The following is a 14594-nucleotide window of genomic DNA, read 5'->3' as shown; positions in this document are numbered from 1 at the left end:
ATCAGTTGATGTTAATCGATTCTGATTACTGTATATATATACCAACTGAATTTTCTTGCAAGATTGATTTTCACATATTACCCAGGCAATTGAAATTCACAAAATTCATCGCAAGAAAGAAGTTCTGATCACTGGTACAGTAGGTTTAGTGACGAGTAGGTTTTGATGAATAAATCATGAAATTAAATCGCAGTGAAAAAGTCATTAGGCACAAAAACACAAACTTAAGTTGCGCGAAAATAAGTCGGTTTCCAATAACGTCCTGTTAACTAGATAGAATTTATTAAAGCTTGTACCGCAACAACAAGAAGAAAACAATGACAGTTTTTAAGTTTTTCAAGTTTTTATTTCGAAAACAAACCATAACACTTGCCAATTGTTTTTACAGTTCAGCAAGGTCATGTGCTCTCTATCAACGTAAAATACTTGGAAAATAAGTAACAAACATTTCACTGGTTATAACCCATCGGATGTTTTAAATTAAAGACAGAATATCTTACAATCTTACGATATATATTTTCAGTCATACCTTTTCCATTCACACGATGTTAAATACTGCTATCTATGACATAAAGAGATGGGGAAATAATGGTCAACAGAGAACGTGTACGGTACTGTCACAACACGAAGTTCACACTCAAATAAATAGTTTGCCCTATCTAATTACATCTCATCTTAACACTGGGATATCAAAAATAATCGTGGAATAAATAAGATTATTTATATTTCCAACAAACACTTTCTTATGTTCTAACAGCAAATTTAAATGCTCCAATGAAGTACTCTAACATTGATATTGAATTCGTATTTGTTGCATACATCTAATTTATAACTGATGTTTGTAAAATCATAAAAGTCACAAGTATGACTGTAGCACTTGCTCTCATTAAAATATAATGTAATTGATAAGTATCATTAAAGGTCCCCTGGCTTCACTTAAGAAATACCAAAGCTCGCATTGTTTGTGCTAGAATAGTGAAAATAAGTTATATCTGAATGTAATCAGACACTTGTAAACACAAATATACACATTTAAACAACACATATTCACTCTTTATGAAATCAAACAAAGTCACATTCACACACAATGGTAGTGATTCGTCATATTAAAAAAAAAACAATATTCTGTCCTAAATGGCCATTTTCACACACTCTTATAACACCTTCAAATACAACTAACATATAGTGCTTGGCACATCTCACGGAAAGAGAGAAAAGAAATGTTTCCTTTTTTTTTCATTTTTCATAGTTTTTTTTTACAATTTTTTTTTTTATCGTTTCTCCTCTGCGGGAACTTTAATGACTGGCCGTATACTTGGAGAAGAACCCACAACAGATGCTGTCCGATATTGCAGCTGCCTTGAACAACACTAGTCCACACCGATATGATAATTGATAAAAATATGTGTCCACACATTCATTTGATGTCCCTATCAGGTCCACCAGCAGATTAAAACCGCCAGTTTACAAGTCAATCGCTCCGCTTAACACAACTGTTTGTCAGCTATCACTAATGACAATATTTTACCCGTATACTCTGCTGAACAGGTGAAGATTATAGAATTCTCTGGATGCACAATGCCAGACGATGGGACCATGCAGGTTTCAATCAACAGCAGAGCAGATTCAGTTCCCTTTCCTAGCGATTCTACGATTGTATATTTATCTGCTTTTTCCATACGTTCCTATTGATTTTCAGTTTTCCTCTCGATACAGAATGTCCTGATTGTGTCTCCACTGCAGTGCTCTTTGCAAGTTGGGACCAGTAAATTTTATAGATATATTTTTTTCCTAAAAATCTTTAATGAAGCTAGACAACTTTACAGTTTTCTGCAGAAACTGTCGCACCTCATAAAAATAAGTCTTCCTCCGGTTCATGTATGATAACATTTGGAACTGCCTGGTCAAGGTTCTTGTGGTCTACTATGGTCATAAACCCTATCGGAAGGGTACCTTGCACCCAAGGGTGCTGCAACACTTCCCCAGCTGTAAGACGCTCCGTTGGTTCACGCCGCAGCAGACTTTTTATCAGACATTTCGCTTTTGATGATAACATTTGGGGGATGGTAAACTGACCGCGTCGTATTTTCCCAAATAAAGCGCTAGGTTCAGAATCGTGGAATGGATACCGTCCCACCAACATGGTGTACAGCATCACACCAAGACTCCAGATGTCTGCCGATCGACCGGAGTAGGTGTCGCTAGTGTGTAGGATCTCGGGGCTAACATATGCTGGGCAGCCATGTTTGTCTGCTAATCTGTCGTCTGCCTCATCTTCCAACACACAGGCATCCTCTAACCCATCCAGTCGCAACTGAGTTCTGAAAGACACAAAATAACAGAGATTTATTAATCATTTGTCAAACAATTTTCATGTGTCCTAATCATAATTTGCAAATTTCTTTAATTTTGAAAAAAAACAATAATTACATGACAATTATGAATGCTATTTAAGAATTTCATTAGATGAAAGAAATAACAAAGATTGTTTATACTGTGTAATGTAGATTGCAGCATTATCTGAAAATGTGCACATTAAGTGCAGGTTTAAAATGGGACAATTGAATCAATTATCTTCTGCGATATTTTAATTGATTATTAACTTACTATTAACTGCATATATATCAAACCATTACAATATCTGCCATTGTGTTTAATGTTGAGTCATACAGGGAGTGATCATGATGATGCATTAAAAATGTTTGTCAAATTAAATCTACATGATATGTGCTAATTATGAAATCATTGTTATGACAGACCTGTCTATCATTGTTGTGAATACTAATACAGTGCCCTAGTTCTACTGCCACCATCTGTCAAGATATGTATGACCTTAATTGGTGCCTCCAGTCAGGGCGTGTCCCCTATGGGGAGGGGGGGGGTATTACTGTACATTGTTGTATTAAGTGTACAGGTAACCCCATACCTGTGATCTACCTGTACAGGTGTATAAAGGTAGACTTATGTGATGCACCCAGCCATCACCCATCACTAAGCACTTTCACGAGTAGAGACATGTGCTATACAATGTTAAGTCAATTTGTGGCGACGCCCATTTTACAGTGATTGATGCTCAGCATTTCCATACTGGTTTTTAAACAAAGGTATATAATATAAAGTTGAAATCTAGGAATGTGTTGTGGCATGTCAGGCCACTAATTAGACAACGCCCCAGGTAATATCTGCCGAGAGACCTATCACCATTTCCTGTAGTAATCATTTCCTCCCAGTTGCCTACAGGCTATTAAACCTACCAACCATATGCTAAGCTGATCTGGCCCACTATGTTGGTGAATATATCCAATAATTTCTGGGTGGGTATGTTTACACAGAAATCAGAAATTTCTCATAAAATGGCTAAATTTATCTGTATTGGATTATGTATATAAACAAATTATGTCACCATAGTTTGGTCTGAACAAATCTATAAAATTTTCTCCTTTCCAACAGCAGCCTACACAAAACACCACACCTGGGGCTTATATAGATTCAAAAATCATTACATTGGTTCAATAAAACCAATACTGAATGGCTTTGTATTGTAAAATGTTTACGATGTATGTGGACTGTTTTGCTATGTTTATTTCATATCATCAGGATATCCTAATGGCTTGTGACGTAGGGATGTGTTTCGCTGACGCAGGCAGGCAGTGTTTTTGTCCGCCTGACTGATTCATGCTATATCTGGGCCACAGGTACATTCTGTGGTAAACAAGTCTTAAAATAGACCCCAGTGATCAGTCAGTCAGCCCTAAGCCTGGACACCTAACATACAAATGTACACTCAAAATTCCTTTAAATCTTGCATTTAAAATCTAAAGCTGTACTGGTGGAGATTGTGGAAAGTGTGAGATAAGTTTTAATTGGCCAGTAGCATACATAGCCACTACAAGGCTGAGGTTCATTGCCGGATGGGTGTGGTCCCTTTAACTCCCGGCAAAGTAAATAAGAGACGAGCTATACATGGGCGTTGTGCATTTACTACAAACTTTTAGGTGGAGCTACCAAAATGTTTGCAGTGGAGCAACAATTTCAATGCTAGAGACTGGGTGGGGTCGCGAACAACATTATGTATCGTTACAAGACTCACTAGGCTTAGTAATGTAAAATTAATGTAGGTACTACATCAGATAAGGATGTATAAATGATATGTAAAACAGATCCATGATCAGTCACGCCCAGCCATTATACGTAGGAATATATAGGACACTCGCTCGATATCAGATAACAGACTACTACGCATGCAGAACCCTTTGTTGAAACTAGATAAATGTATGTTTAACTTTGATAATGCATCAGCCACATTTTATGATGTACGAGATATATAATTAGAACTCAGATCATCGAGTTAGCACTCCACTTTAATGCTGCCAATGTAAACAAGGGAGGACGGTACGATAATATTCCAATCCTAAGATATTTTTTTTACAATTTTTGCTTTTTGTCGATATGACCCCAACACCTGGGAACAGCATTTATAGGTGAAGTGTAATATCACCCAACATTTTTTTATTTTCAATTGGCAGTCTATTTTTCAATGCTGCACTTTTTTTAAAGTTTATTATAATAAACAATGATATTTACCTTTCTGGGTTTTTGAAAACAAATTTGCGAAGTTTCAGGTCTCGTAAGACAATTCCATTTTCGTGACAGTGATATACTGCATCAGAGATCTGTTCAAACAATCGACTAGCTTCCTCTTCCTTAAGACGTTTCTTCTGACGCACATACGAGTGTAAGTCGCCATAATGGCGCTCAAAAAACACGTATGCTTTGGTCTCACCAAGGGTTATTTCGCTGATGCTACTAATATTTGGATGGCAATCAACCTGCCAGTACGTTTCCAGCTCCTCTCGGTATCGATTGATCGGGAAAATCTACAATGACAAACACGAAAATTAGCATCCAATTTCGTAATACTACACAACAACAGCTGCACAGAATGAAAATGTTTAATCGTTAGCAGGAAGTGGAACAACGGTACAATGTTGCCTTGATTAAATGTCCTGCAATATGTAGCATTATATAAGTGTGCATTATATATAATTATCATAAAAGTATTATAAAAACAAAAACTGTATAGTATTAGTAAACTGATATTGTCCATAGAAGTTTATCATAGCATTCATGAGCAGTGCTATAGATATATGCATAAAACCCAGCTGACTTTATCCAAATTACACATTTCACATGTAATATTTAAATTTATGTCCAACACACAGTGAGTCATGGATGTTGGGAGTTTGTTATTACATTAATGGAGTTACCAAAATGATGCCAAATTTCACATACCAGGACAAAAGCAATGAAAACCACATTTACACAGCCAACTATCTATAGCAAACTGAAATCCATGCTTTGATAAGAAATTAACTTGATAATTTGCCTACAACTTGGGTTACTCTTAACGTTTAATTTCTACAATCATAACATTGATTTTACACCCATTCACAAAACAGCAGCTAGTGTTCCCGCTTGCTGGCACTTGCATAAATTCCGACACAGGTCTTATACAAAGAACTGAAATCCTCAATGAAGCAATATTCTGGAAGGGGAAATATAGCAACAAGAGCAAAAAATAATCAATTCTCGACATCCATTCAGAGGAATGTACCAGAGACTAGCTAGAGGCACAGCGTGGCACCTGCTGCTATTATAGGGTCAATAACAGATGGGCACTCCTAGTTCAGACCTACCCACAGATCTTAGCATCACTCCCAGTGTCTGCCCCATCATGATCAACAACCATTCCTCCTATATATATCTAACTATAGACACTCCCTGCCTGCCCTACATACAGCACAGCCTATATATAGCTACTTCCTGATTAAAACTCAGTTGATATGATGATGACAGATTCATTTGTCATGCACAGCAACTGAACACAACCTCATAATCCTCAAGTAATATGCATGTGTATATAATAATAATAATAATTTATTGATTATTTTTGCATTATGAATTATATTATATTATCTTTTTTTAATAATTAGTGGAATATTTCCAATATAATACATTACTATTTATTTCTCAAGAACTACTTTTAACAAATATCTTTATCATCGAGTGAGAGAAAGAAGCTAACTGGAAACAAATTATCAATACAGTGCTCAATAAAACAATTCACAATGTGACTGGTCTATTATCACCCCAGCACTGACTAAGAGGAAGCTCTTCAGTAATTGGGTCACTGTACCCCGATTAATCTAAAGGATCTAAAAACTTCCTGGTGGACAGAACAGTACAGGTAAAACTGTATGTGTGTGTATTGCCTCTTAATACTTCACTTTATTCAGGTACAACTTTTTATCTTGACATGTAGCTGCCAATGACTTAACTACCAGGAAGTTGATGATTGCTTCCCATTACTCACTTATAATAAATGCAGAGAAAGATCGAGTTGCTACTAGTTAAATAAAGAGGGATTTTATTACAATTGTATAATAAATTTACAGATGCACCAGACACTTCAATTTTGAAACCAGGTAAATCAGCTTTTGCAGGTGCAATGATGAAAAGTGTGACCCAAGGAAGTAAGTTATATGAATTTTAATTCAAACTTAAACTTGTGCACACTTTTCCTCCCTAAGAACAATAATTTAAACCTTGCACCCCGCCAAAGTGAACAAAGACCTGTTTGAGGACCTTCAGCGTGATGACTCACATGTCCGACTGAACCAGCCAATACCTGTGTGTACCTGTAATCAATGGCTGACGAACACACCTGTCCCAACACAAGCCTATAGCTAAGATGTCGGTGAATCATTTGCAATGCTGCAGCATAATGTATGTATATACCTATATAGCTGCAGAAGTAATGATGATCAGACAACCACACATGTGGGGGCTGAATACACCAGGCGGGAGACAATGCCTATTGTTTTGTGGGCTTCATTAGCCAGACCAGGAAATGCATGGCACCTGGTATTCTAGACAAAGACATGCAGCAGACAAACTTAAAGCATTCTCAAGAGCATGAACAAACTCGCTGAACAACAACACCATTTTTACCAATAATTGTACATTTAAATAAAGCCGTATTAAAATTCTGGTAAATATTTTTCACAAATATTAAGCAAATCACCTGAAGTTTGTCTTTGTTCAGGAGCATATCTTAACACTTTGAAGTATCTTTAGTCTAATTTTGTGTTAGGTACATACAAATAATCTTGGATATAAATTGAATTTAGCCCCTTAATTAGGTGTATACATGGTAACTGCAATTATAGCATATTAGCTAGAAATGCAATACACAGCACAAGTGTTCTGGGGAGTAATGCTTCATGCAGTATCTAGTATATTTAATACTATATATATGTATGGAGTAGCTACAATCTATTTATAATCTTCTACACATGCATTACCTATCATCTTGTCATGATGTAGAACATTCTTGGCAATATAGCTGATAATGAACTCTTCAACCCCGAGCATTATTGGTATAATGATTAGATCATTCTGTGAACACACATCCTGTTACCCCAGGGTACCTTACATAAATCAGAGTGTATTATAACTTCAGCTGTGACACATGAGCTTACTAATCACCTTCCGCATGGGGTTAATAACATGACTTGGATAATCAAAATATCACATCTGTAATGAAATTGATGAGATGCATTAATCATAAACAATAATTTGGACATCTCAATACTACACACAAACAACACTTACTTACATTAACCAAAACATGCTTTGTTCTTTTTTTTTAAGGCAAATAAATACCAACCTTGCAAACATATTCATCCTTGGTTTGCCAATTCACAGCTTTATAAATGTCCCCTTCAATTTGGTCCAATAATAAATATTTTCCAATTTTAGAAACGTTTGATTGCGCATATTTCTCTGGAAAGAGGGGTTGTGAAGGCTGAAGATCTGGGCTAAGAACCCCTTGCACTCCTATGTTGGAGGATATATCATAATAGTCTTTCTTTCGTGGCCCATGACTCGGTATACTAAGTCTGGGCCGGCTTCCCGTAAGGCTCATAAATACTCCGTTCTCTCGCGAAAGGATGCGACAGACTCCAAGTGTTTCCTAAAACTAATACAAACTTTGCACTCTCCACACGATGAGATTTTCACTTGACAACAATGCCGAAGAACGACTGCTTCTTTGTTTTTGGTGAGTCAGACAGAAAGGTGGGCCTTTCGTATCACAATGGACAAAGCAAAACTGATGTGGCTAAGCGGATGATTCAAAACGACGTATGAGTGAAAGCTGGTTCTTTGTCCACGTTGAAATGATACACAAACTTAGACATGAACGCCGATTACAACGGAATGTTCAATAAAATTACATTAAATTATGAAAACATCAATATATCACAGACAGTATGGCAGTTGACGTAGTACTGTTACAGCGCGTGCGGTCATTCCAATTCACAAGTCAGAATCATAGTCCTTTGTCCTTATAACGTCTATCTCATATCACTAAGAGAGTGTGCTCTTGCTCAACGTGTCTAAAATTGAGTAATTATTGCGATGTGTCCGTCAACGTGTTACAACAGATGACGAAATTTGTGTTGCTCGAATACTGATTACTCAACGAGCGGTTCACCTACCGGCTATTACGTTGTTTGTAAAAGTCTTGTTTTCTTACGTTTTAAAGCTTCAGATGTTGGTCAATATTGTTCCTAGTGTTCTTCTTTGCTTTCCGGTATCCAGCACACTCTCTTTAGTTCCTTGGGAAGGGCACAATCGTACCAACCCTCCCCTCAATATCCTTCGATGTATACGCTGACTGAAGTCGCCATTGTGCTTATTGGCAACGTGTATTGCAAGCCTATATTACGATATATTAATCCGCGTATTTTGCGACGAAACACTAAGTCAAAATATTGCAGTGCAATAAAGACGTTAACTTGATATTAAATGCTAATTACATGTTTCACAATCACTGGTAAGTTTTTACAGGTAAAATTTGCAACAATGCAATCAAACACACCATGTGCGTAGAAGGACTATTTTTCAGCATCCGCCGTGCGTTGTTTGTCATTCAAGAAAATTCGCTATCGGAACTCCTCGGACATTTTCAGCTGATTTGAATATAGATCTTATTAGCACCTTTCATTGGTTGAAAAGTATTATGACGACAGGGGGATTCCTTGGGAAACACTATTCTTATGCCTATATAAGGATAAAGGGTGTTCACATATTTGACCTGTAATCGTGACGTTTAGCCACGTCACAGTCTTGGTTTCATAAACTCTGTGTTTCCTTGTGTTGCGAAAACACAGGAAGAGAATAAGCTGTTTAGGCCTATTGCTTGTTAGCAACTTGTAAATTTAGATAATCGTGTTTTGTAACTTACTGTATAATTAGTTTCACTGACTAGAGTCATAGAATTATCATAACAAAAATTTGCAAATTATGAACTTGGACGTTTTTTCCCCAATTTTTACGTTCGGTGTTTAATTAATTTGCATTTTGTCATATAATGTTTATATATATATAAATGTGTTTATCAATTTGTTCTTGGCTGCAATTATTTTAATAGTTTGATATCTAAGAAACGTGTTTGCCGCTTGTGATGGGTAAACCAGGGACATATATGTGACCGGTATATTTAAATTAGTTTTCTAGAAACCCGAACGAGACAATTAGACTGAGTAATACTTTAATAATTCTCGGCTGGATATTTTTTAGATCATAACACGGAATTGCACAGCATATTTATAAGTCCGTAATCAGAATAGATAATAGAAATATGGCTGTGGAGACGGATATATACATATTGAAAACTTTCTACAAATTGTCCCACTTAATAATCAGCAGTTTCTTACACATTTGATGAATCTGTTACAAAATTTATATTAATATAACGCTGTTTCGTGAATAAAAATTCTTATATTTACATCAATATAAAAAGTTTGAGCAAATTGTCGCTGTTACTATTGAGGAGAGGGTACTACTACCTTATCAGTTTGCTTTTATTTAAACTTTAACTTTCAAAAATAAGAATGCTGCATTTGAAATTTGTGCGTGTCCCGGGAGTGTCTGTAGCAACAGATGTGATATATAGTGTACACCACGTTTATTAAACCCAGCAAAACATTTTGATAGTAACACAAATTTATTATTGTAGAAATCTGCATGTTTGCATTGTATCACAAGTCTTCACATTGAGAGAAGGCGTGAAATAAGCTGTTATAACTTGTGTCAAATTCAATTCAAATTCAAATTGGTTTATTTCTCTTTTCATAACATAATGCATAGAGAAAACATATTTACAATATTATATACAATCATTATTCGTGTAGTGTTCGTTTGTAGATATACAGCACTTTCATAATATACATAACTTGTTTTAAGGAGGACAAATACAATTATTGATTATTCTTATAAATGTACACAATTTTTAAGTGTTTTTATATTAGTAGCATTCATAAGTTTATTAGATTTAATTACATTCGGTCGTAACCAAAAATACTTGTCTATATACAAATGTCTTTCTGTAGCTAAATTTGTACATTCAAGTAAGTAATGAAATTCATCACCAATCTGTTGACTAATGCAATGTGGACATTTTCTATCAATATATTCAACCTGGTGCCATCTACCTGTTTCAACAATAAATTTATGATTAGTTGTTCGAAATTTACAAAGAGTGATCTGATTCTTTGTTATACGTTATACCAATAAATGTATTTAAATCATCACCACCCTATGTAGTCGGGTGCTGATTTGATGGCTATAGGGGTGGAATGATACTCGGTTTCACGACAGGAAACGTGTCAAGATACAAGTAACTTCCTGTGAAACCGTGCGTTACTAATGAATACATATGAACAGTTCTACGGCATCGTTCAAAATACAGAAATATGATTTTATGACGTAGTTAGTTCAGGTTTGCTTACATATATCAGCTTTATAGTATATTCAATATACATATATACAACTTACTCCGAGCCAACGCCTAGCAATGTATATAATAGGATTGTAATCTTTTCTGAAATCGTTTATGCGTGGCAAAGAGATGAGCGACCTTGTTCATTTGTAAATTGTCCTGCGAGTCAATACATCGCGGTAAGTCGCATGGTAACCGCGTGACTTGACGATTTTATTGTGATCGATAATCATGTGTGAAAAACGAGATACGGTGGCAGCTTTAAATATTCATAAGTTGATAAAAATATCTATTATGAACAATTAAGATATATGATCCATTGCGCCGTCCAACTGTCTACACAGCCCAACATCCCGCGGGCTTCGCGATAGTGGCGTGTTTTATATAAACGCAGGGACCCGAGAAATTGTTACTGTTCAAGTTTCTCAGATCTTTTTTGTTGTTACATTCTAGTCTAATTGCCACTGGCGGATTTAAGGGGGGGTGGGGGGGGGGGGGTGCGTTGGAGGCGTGGGGGGCGTTGGAGGCGTGGGGGTCGTGGGCCTAAAATGTATGAATCTATCGTGAAAAAACACTAGAATGCAGGATTTTGCATTTACCTGCTAACATTTTCCCCGGGGGAGTACCCTCGCACCCCCGTAATTTGGCACGCCCCCTAACTGAAAATCCTGTATCCGACCTTGATTACAATCATATCTCTCAGTATATACCAATAACGTATACGTGTAATGAGAGTGAGAGATATGATTTTAATTAGATTGATATAACACGTTTTAAGGGATTAAGCATGCGGTGCTATTCACACTAGGAAAGGTAATACGCCTAGTTTGTAACAATTTCTCAAGTCCCTGTGCTTACATTAAGAGCTGTCATATCTTAATACAGAATTTCGTCCAGTTTCCTTCCGCCCTTTCTTCTTCCAGCCCCCCTCACACACACACACACACACACACACACACACACTCACACACATACACATTCGTCCCATTCCATTAAACAGCATTTTGCTTATACGAAAGCATAGTTCGTATTTAAAATACTGTTTTTATTGTTTTAAGAAAGTTTTTTTAGTATGATTTTTAATTAGGAAGTATGTAGCTAATTCACGGTACAGTTTTGTACTTTTGCTTGACATTCCACGAAATGTTAGGGTGTCTTACTTGAATGCACAATGAATGTTTAAAAACATATATAAATGTTTGTATCACTCTATCTATGAATCGGACAATACATGCATTGAATGTGAGGTAGACTTCTATTTTAACTCTGTATACGACCCACGATTTGACATACTTCTCTACACTAGTCAGTCTACTCAACAAAAATGACGGAGTTAAAGCAAGCTGTTGTTTAAGCATGGTCAACTTCTTATTTGAAATCGTGTGTTTAATTAATATTAATTTATAAATATAAATCATCATTATACAGAGAAATTTTATATTATGCGTCTGACTATAATCTTGTATTTAGTATGTATAATGCAAATACGATTATTCTCACAAAAGTTTAGCGGTAAAGTGTAAAATAAAACGAGGTGAAGCTAATAGTAGAATCGAGTGCGGACCTACATTCCGTGTATTGTATAGACAGGTATGCGAGCTGAGTAATGTCATAATCTGGGTCACACCTACCTACACGTATTATGTACAATGACATATACCTACCGGGACACTACAGGCTCGGGAGACATATGGCTCTTGTCAGATTTATAAACATGTAAACCATACAGTACTCGGATAAATTATGATACTATTCTCTGGTGGGAGATATAGAATTTATCATACACTGTTTTGCAAGGGAAACCCGTCACCCCCACGATTCAAACTTGGAAACTCCATCCCATTCACTTTGGCCTTGGAATACAAATTGTCTTCCGTTTTGATTTCAGTGAATTCAACATAGAGACAGATATTAAGTTAAAGAAAAACAAAGAGGGTACAAATTAATAGCTTTGTTTTCCACTATAAATGCGATTTAATATAATTCAATATCTAATATTTAATCATCTAAATCTGTCCTTTCTTCCAGGCATTGTGGGCCGTTCGCACTCGAGCCGCCAGTTGTTTGAAGCTGAATTTACCGAATAGATGTCTGCCTTCCAAGGGATTCTTGCTCTTAGTTTCCTACCCACTTAAATTCCCTCTACTCTCTCTCTACTTAGTCATTCCTAACTCGGCTCTGGCGAACCCTTTCCTGAAGTTTGTCAGTAATATGTCCTGTTCACTGACCTTGCTGTCAATTTCTTCACTAGCTTTGTCACTTTGGACATTTTCCGTCTTGTCAGCAGCAACACTGAAGAACGCTCTACCTGGGTAAACAACGTTAAAGTATACTGAAGAACATTAAAGAATTTTGTTCGTGCCGTAGGTATCTGTTGAGTATGTCCAAAAGATAAATCGAAAGTCGCAGCTCTCCAAAAGTTTATACGGATAAACTACGGCAAGCTACAGCAGTACTATGGTAAGGTAACTTTATTACGCTGAACTAGGTTGTTTCTAAGTACGCTAAACAGCCATATATAACGTCTGTATGACATAGGCTTTATCGCCTACAATTTAGGACGTCTCGTGAGTCCCCGATGACGTATACATTTCCATTTATCCCACACACAGGTAGAATACCCGAGTGTACAGGTATAGTTCCGGGTGGGTAACCCGAGATTATCACGTCGGCCGAATGGCGTATCCCAGTTTTTACCCCACAAGTTCGACATCTGAGTGACACGTGGGATGTTGTAAATAACATCGTGACGCGGTCCTCGTTCTAAAGACGTATATAAGAGAATTTCCAAGGTCACATACATGAAAAGTATACACCTAGTCGTTACAATCCTCGTACAAAGTTTGTATTAAGATTATAAGCGGCTAGATGTATATAATTTAAACATGGGTTTCATATACATGCACATTCCATTTTGACTTTGAGACCAATACGTAACCAGGTAAATCCATCCGTGGGTATACCGTTTACGCTTCGTCCTAGCAACATACCTGTAAATACAATATACCTGTAAACACAATACACCTGTAAAATATACCTGTATACGGTATGACATGTACATTATATATATGTATAGATACATTTGTATATTTTTACGGGACCCGGATATTATCGAATGGCTGATTGTTGTTTAAAGATCAGGGCCTATGATTTATTACATGTATACGTCCTGATTTTCCGAGAAACATTTTTTTTTGACCGACTTCAGTCTGAAAAAAATATCTACCGTTGACGGACAGTAGACCGAGAATAGGTATATATTATATATATTATTGGGAATTGTGTAGACCGAACGTCGTGTCCTGTTTGATTGATAATTATACCTCACAGCGCAAGAGCTCACGATCGGCTAATTAAAAGTCTCCCAGAACGTACGCTGACGTCATATAACATGTCCTAATTTAATGCTTTTCTCAGGTGCGCGTTGGTGCTAATACGACAGGTAATTACCGTACAGCACCTGTCGGCGTATCTGTCAATCACGACGATGACGCTATTAAATCACTGGTCGACTCGTTATGATCTACATTATCAGGAAACTGTACTAAATTCTGTGTTGAAGCCACGTGTTATATTCTAAATCCTTGTAGAAATCTAATAAACCATTGGAATGTTTTTCTTCCCGGAGACCGATATTTTTTAACCTGGCGTAAATATTTTTTTATTAGTGTTACATAACTTTTCTTTTTTAAACATCAACAGTTTCTCAGAGCTCTCCCATCACTTTCATGATAGTTTACATATAACA

General features: G+C 36.5%; 1 protein-coding gene across 1 annotated transcript; it reads right to left on the bottom strand.

The window, feature by feature from the left end:
• Positions 1–324: 324 nt before the first annotated feature.
• LOC117316700 (tribbles homolog 2-like) lies at positions 325–8778 on the bottom strand. The gene is made up of 3 exons (XM_033871446.1): positions 7730–8778; positions 4585–4877; positions 325–2321 (listed from the first exon to the last, which is right to left on the bottom strand). The coding sequence occupies exons 1-3, from the start codon at positions 7985–7987 to the stop codon at positions 1850–1852; spliced, it is 1023 nt and encodes a 340-aa protein (XP_033727337.1). The 5' UTR covers positions 7988–8778; the 3' UTR covers positions 325–1849.
• Positions 8779–14594: the final 5816 nt, after the last annotated feature.

Source organism: Pecten maximus, chromosome 18, assembly GCF_902652985.1.
Source record: "Pecten maximus chromosome 18, xPecMax1.1, whole genome shotgun sequence".
Lineage (NCBI taxonomy): Eukaryota > Metazoa > Mollusca > Bivalvia > Pectinida > Pectinidae > Pecten > Pecten maximus.
This window is presented reverse-complemented; position numbering and strand designations above follow the sequence as displayed.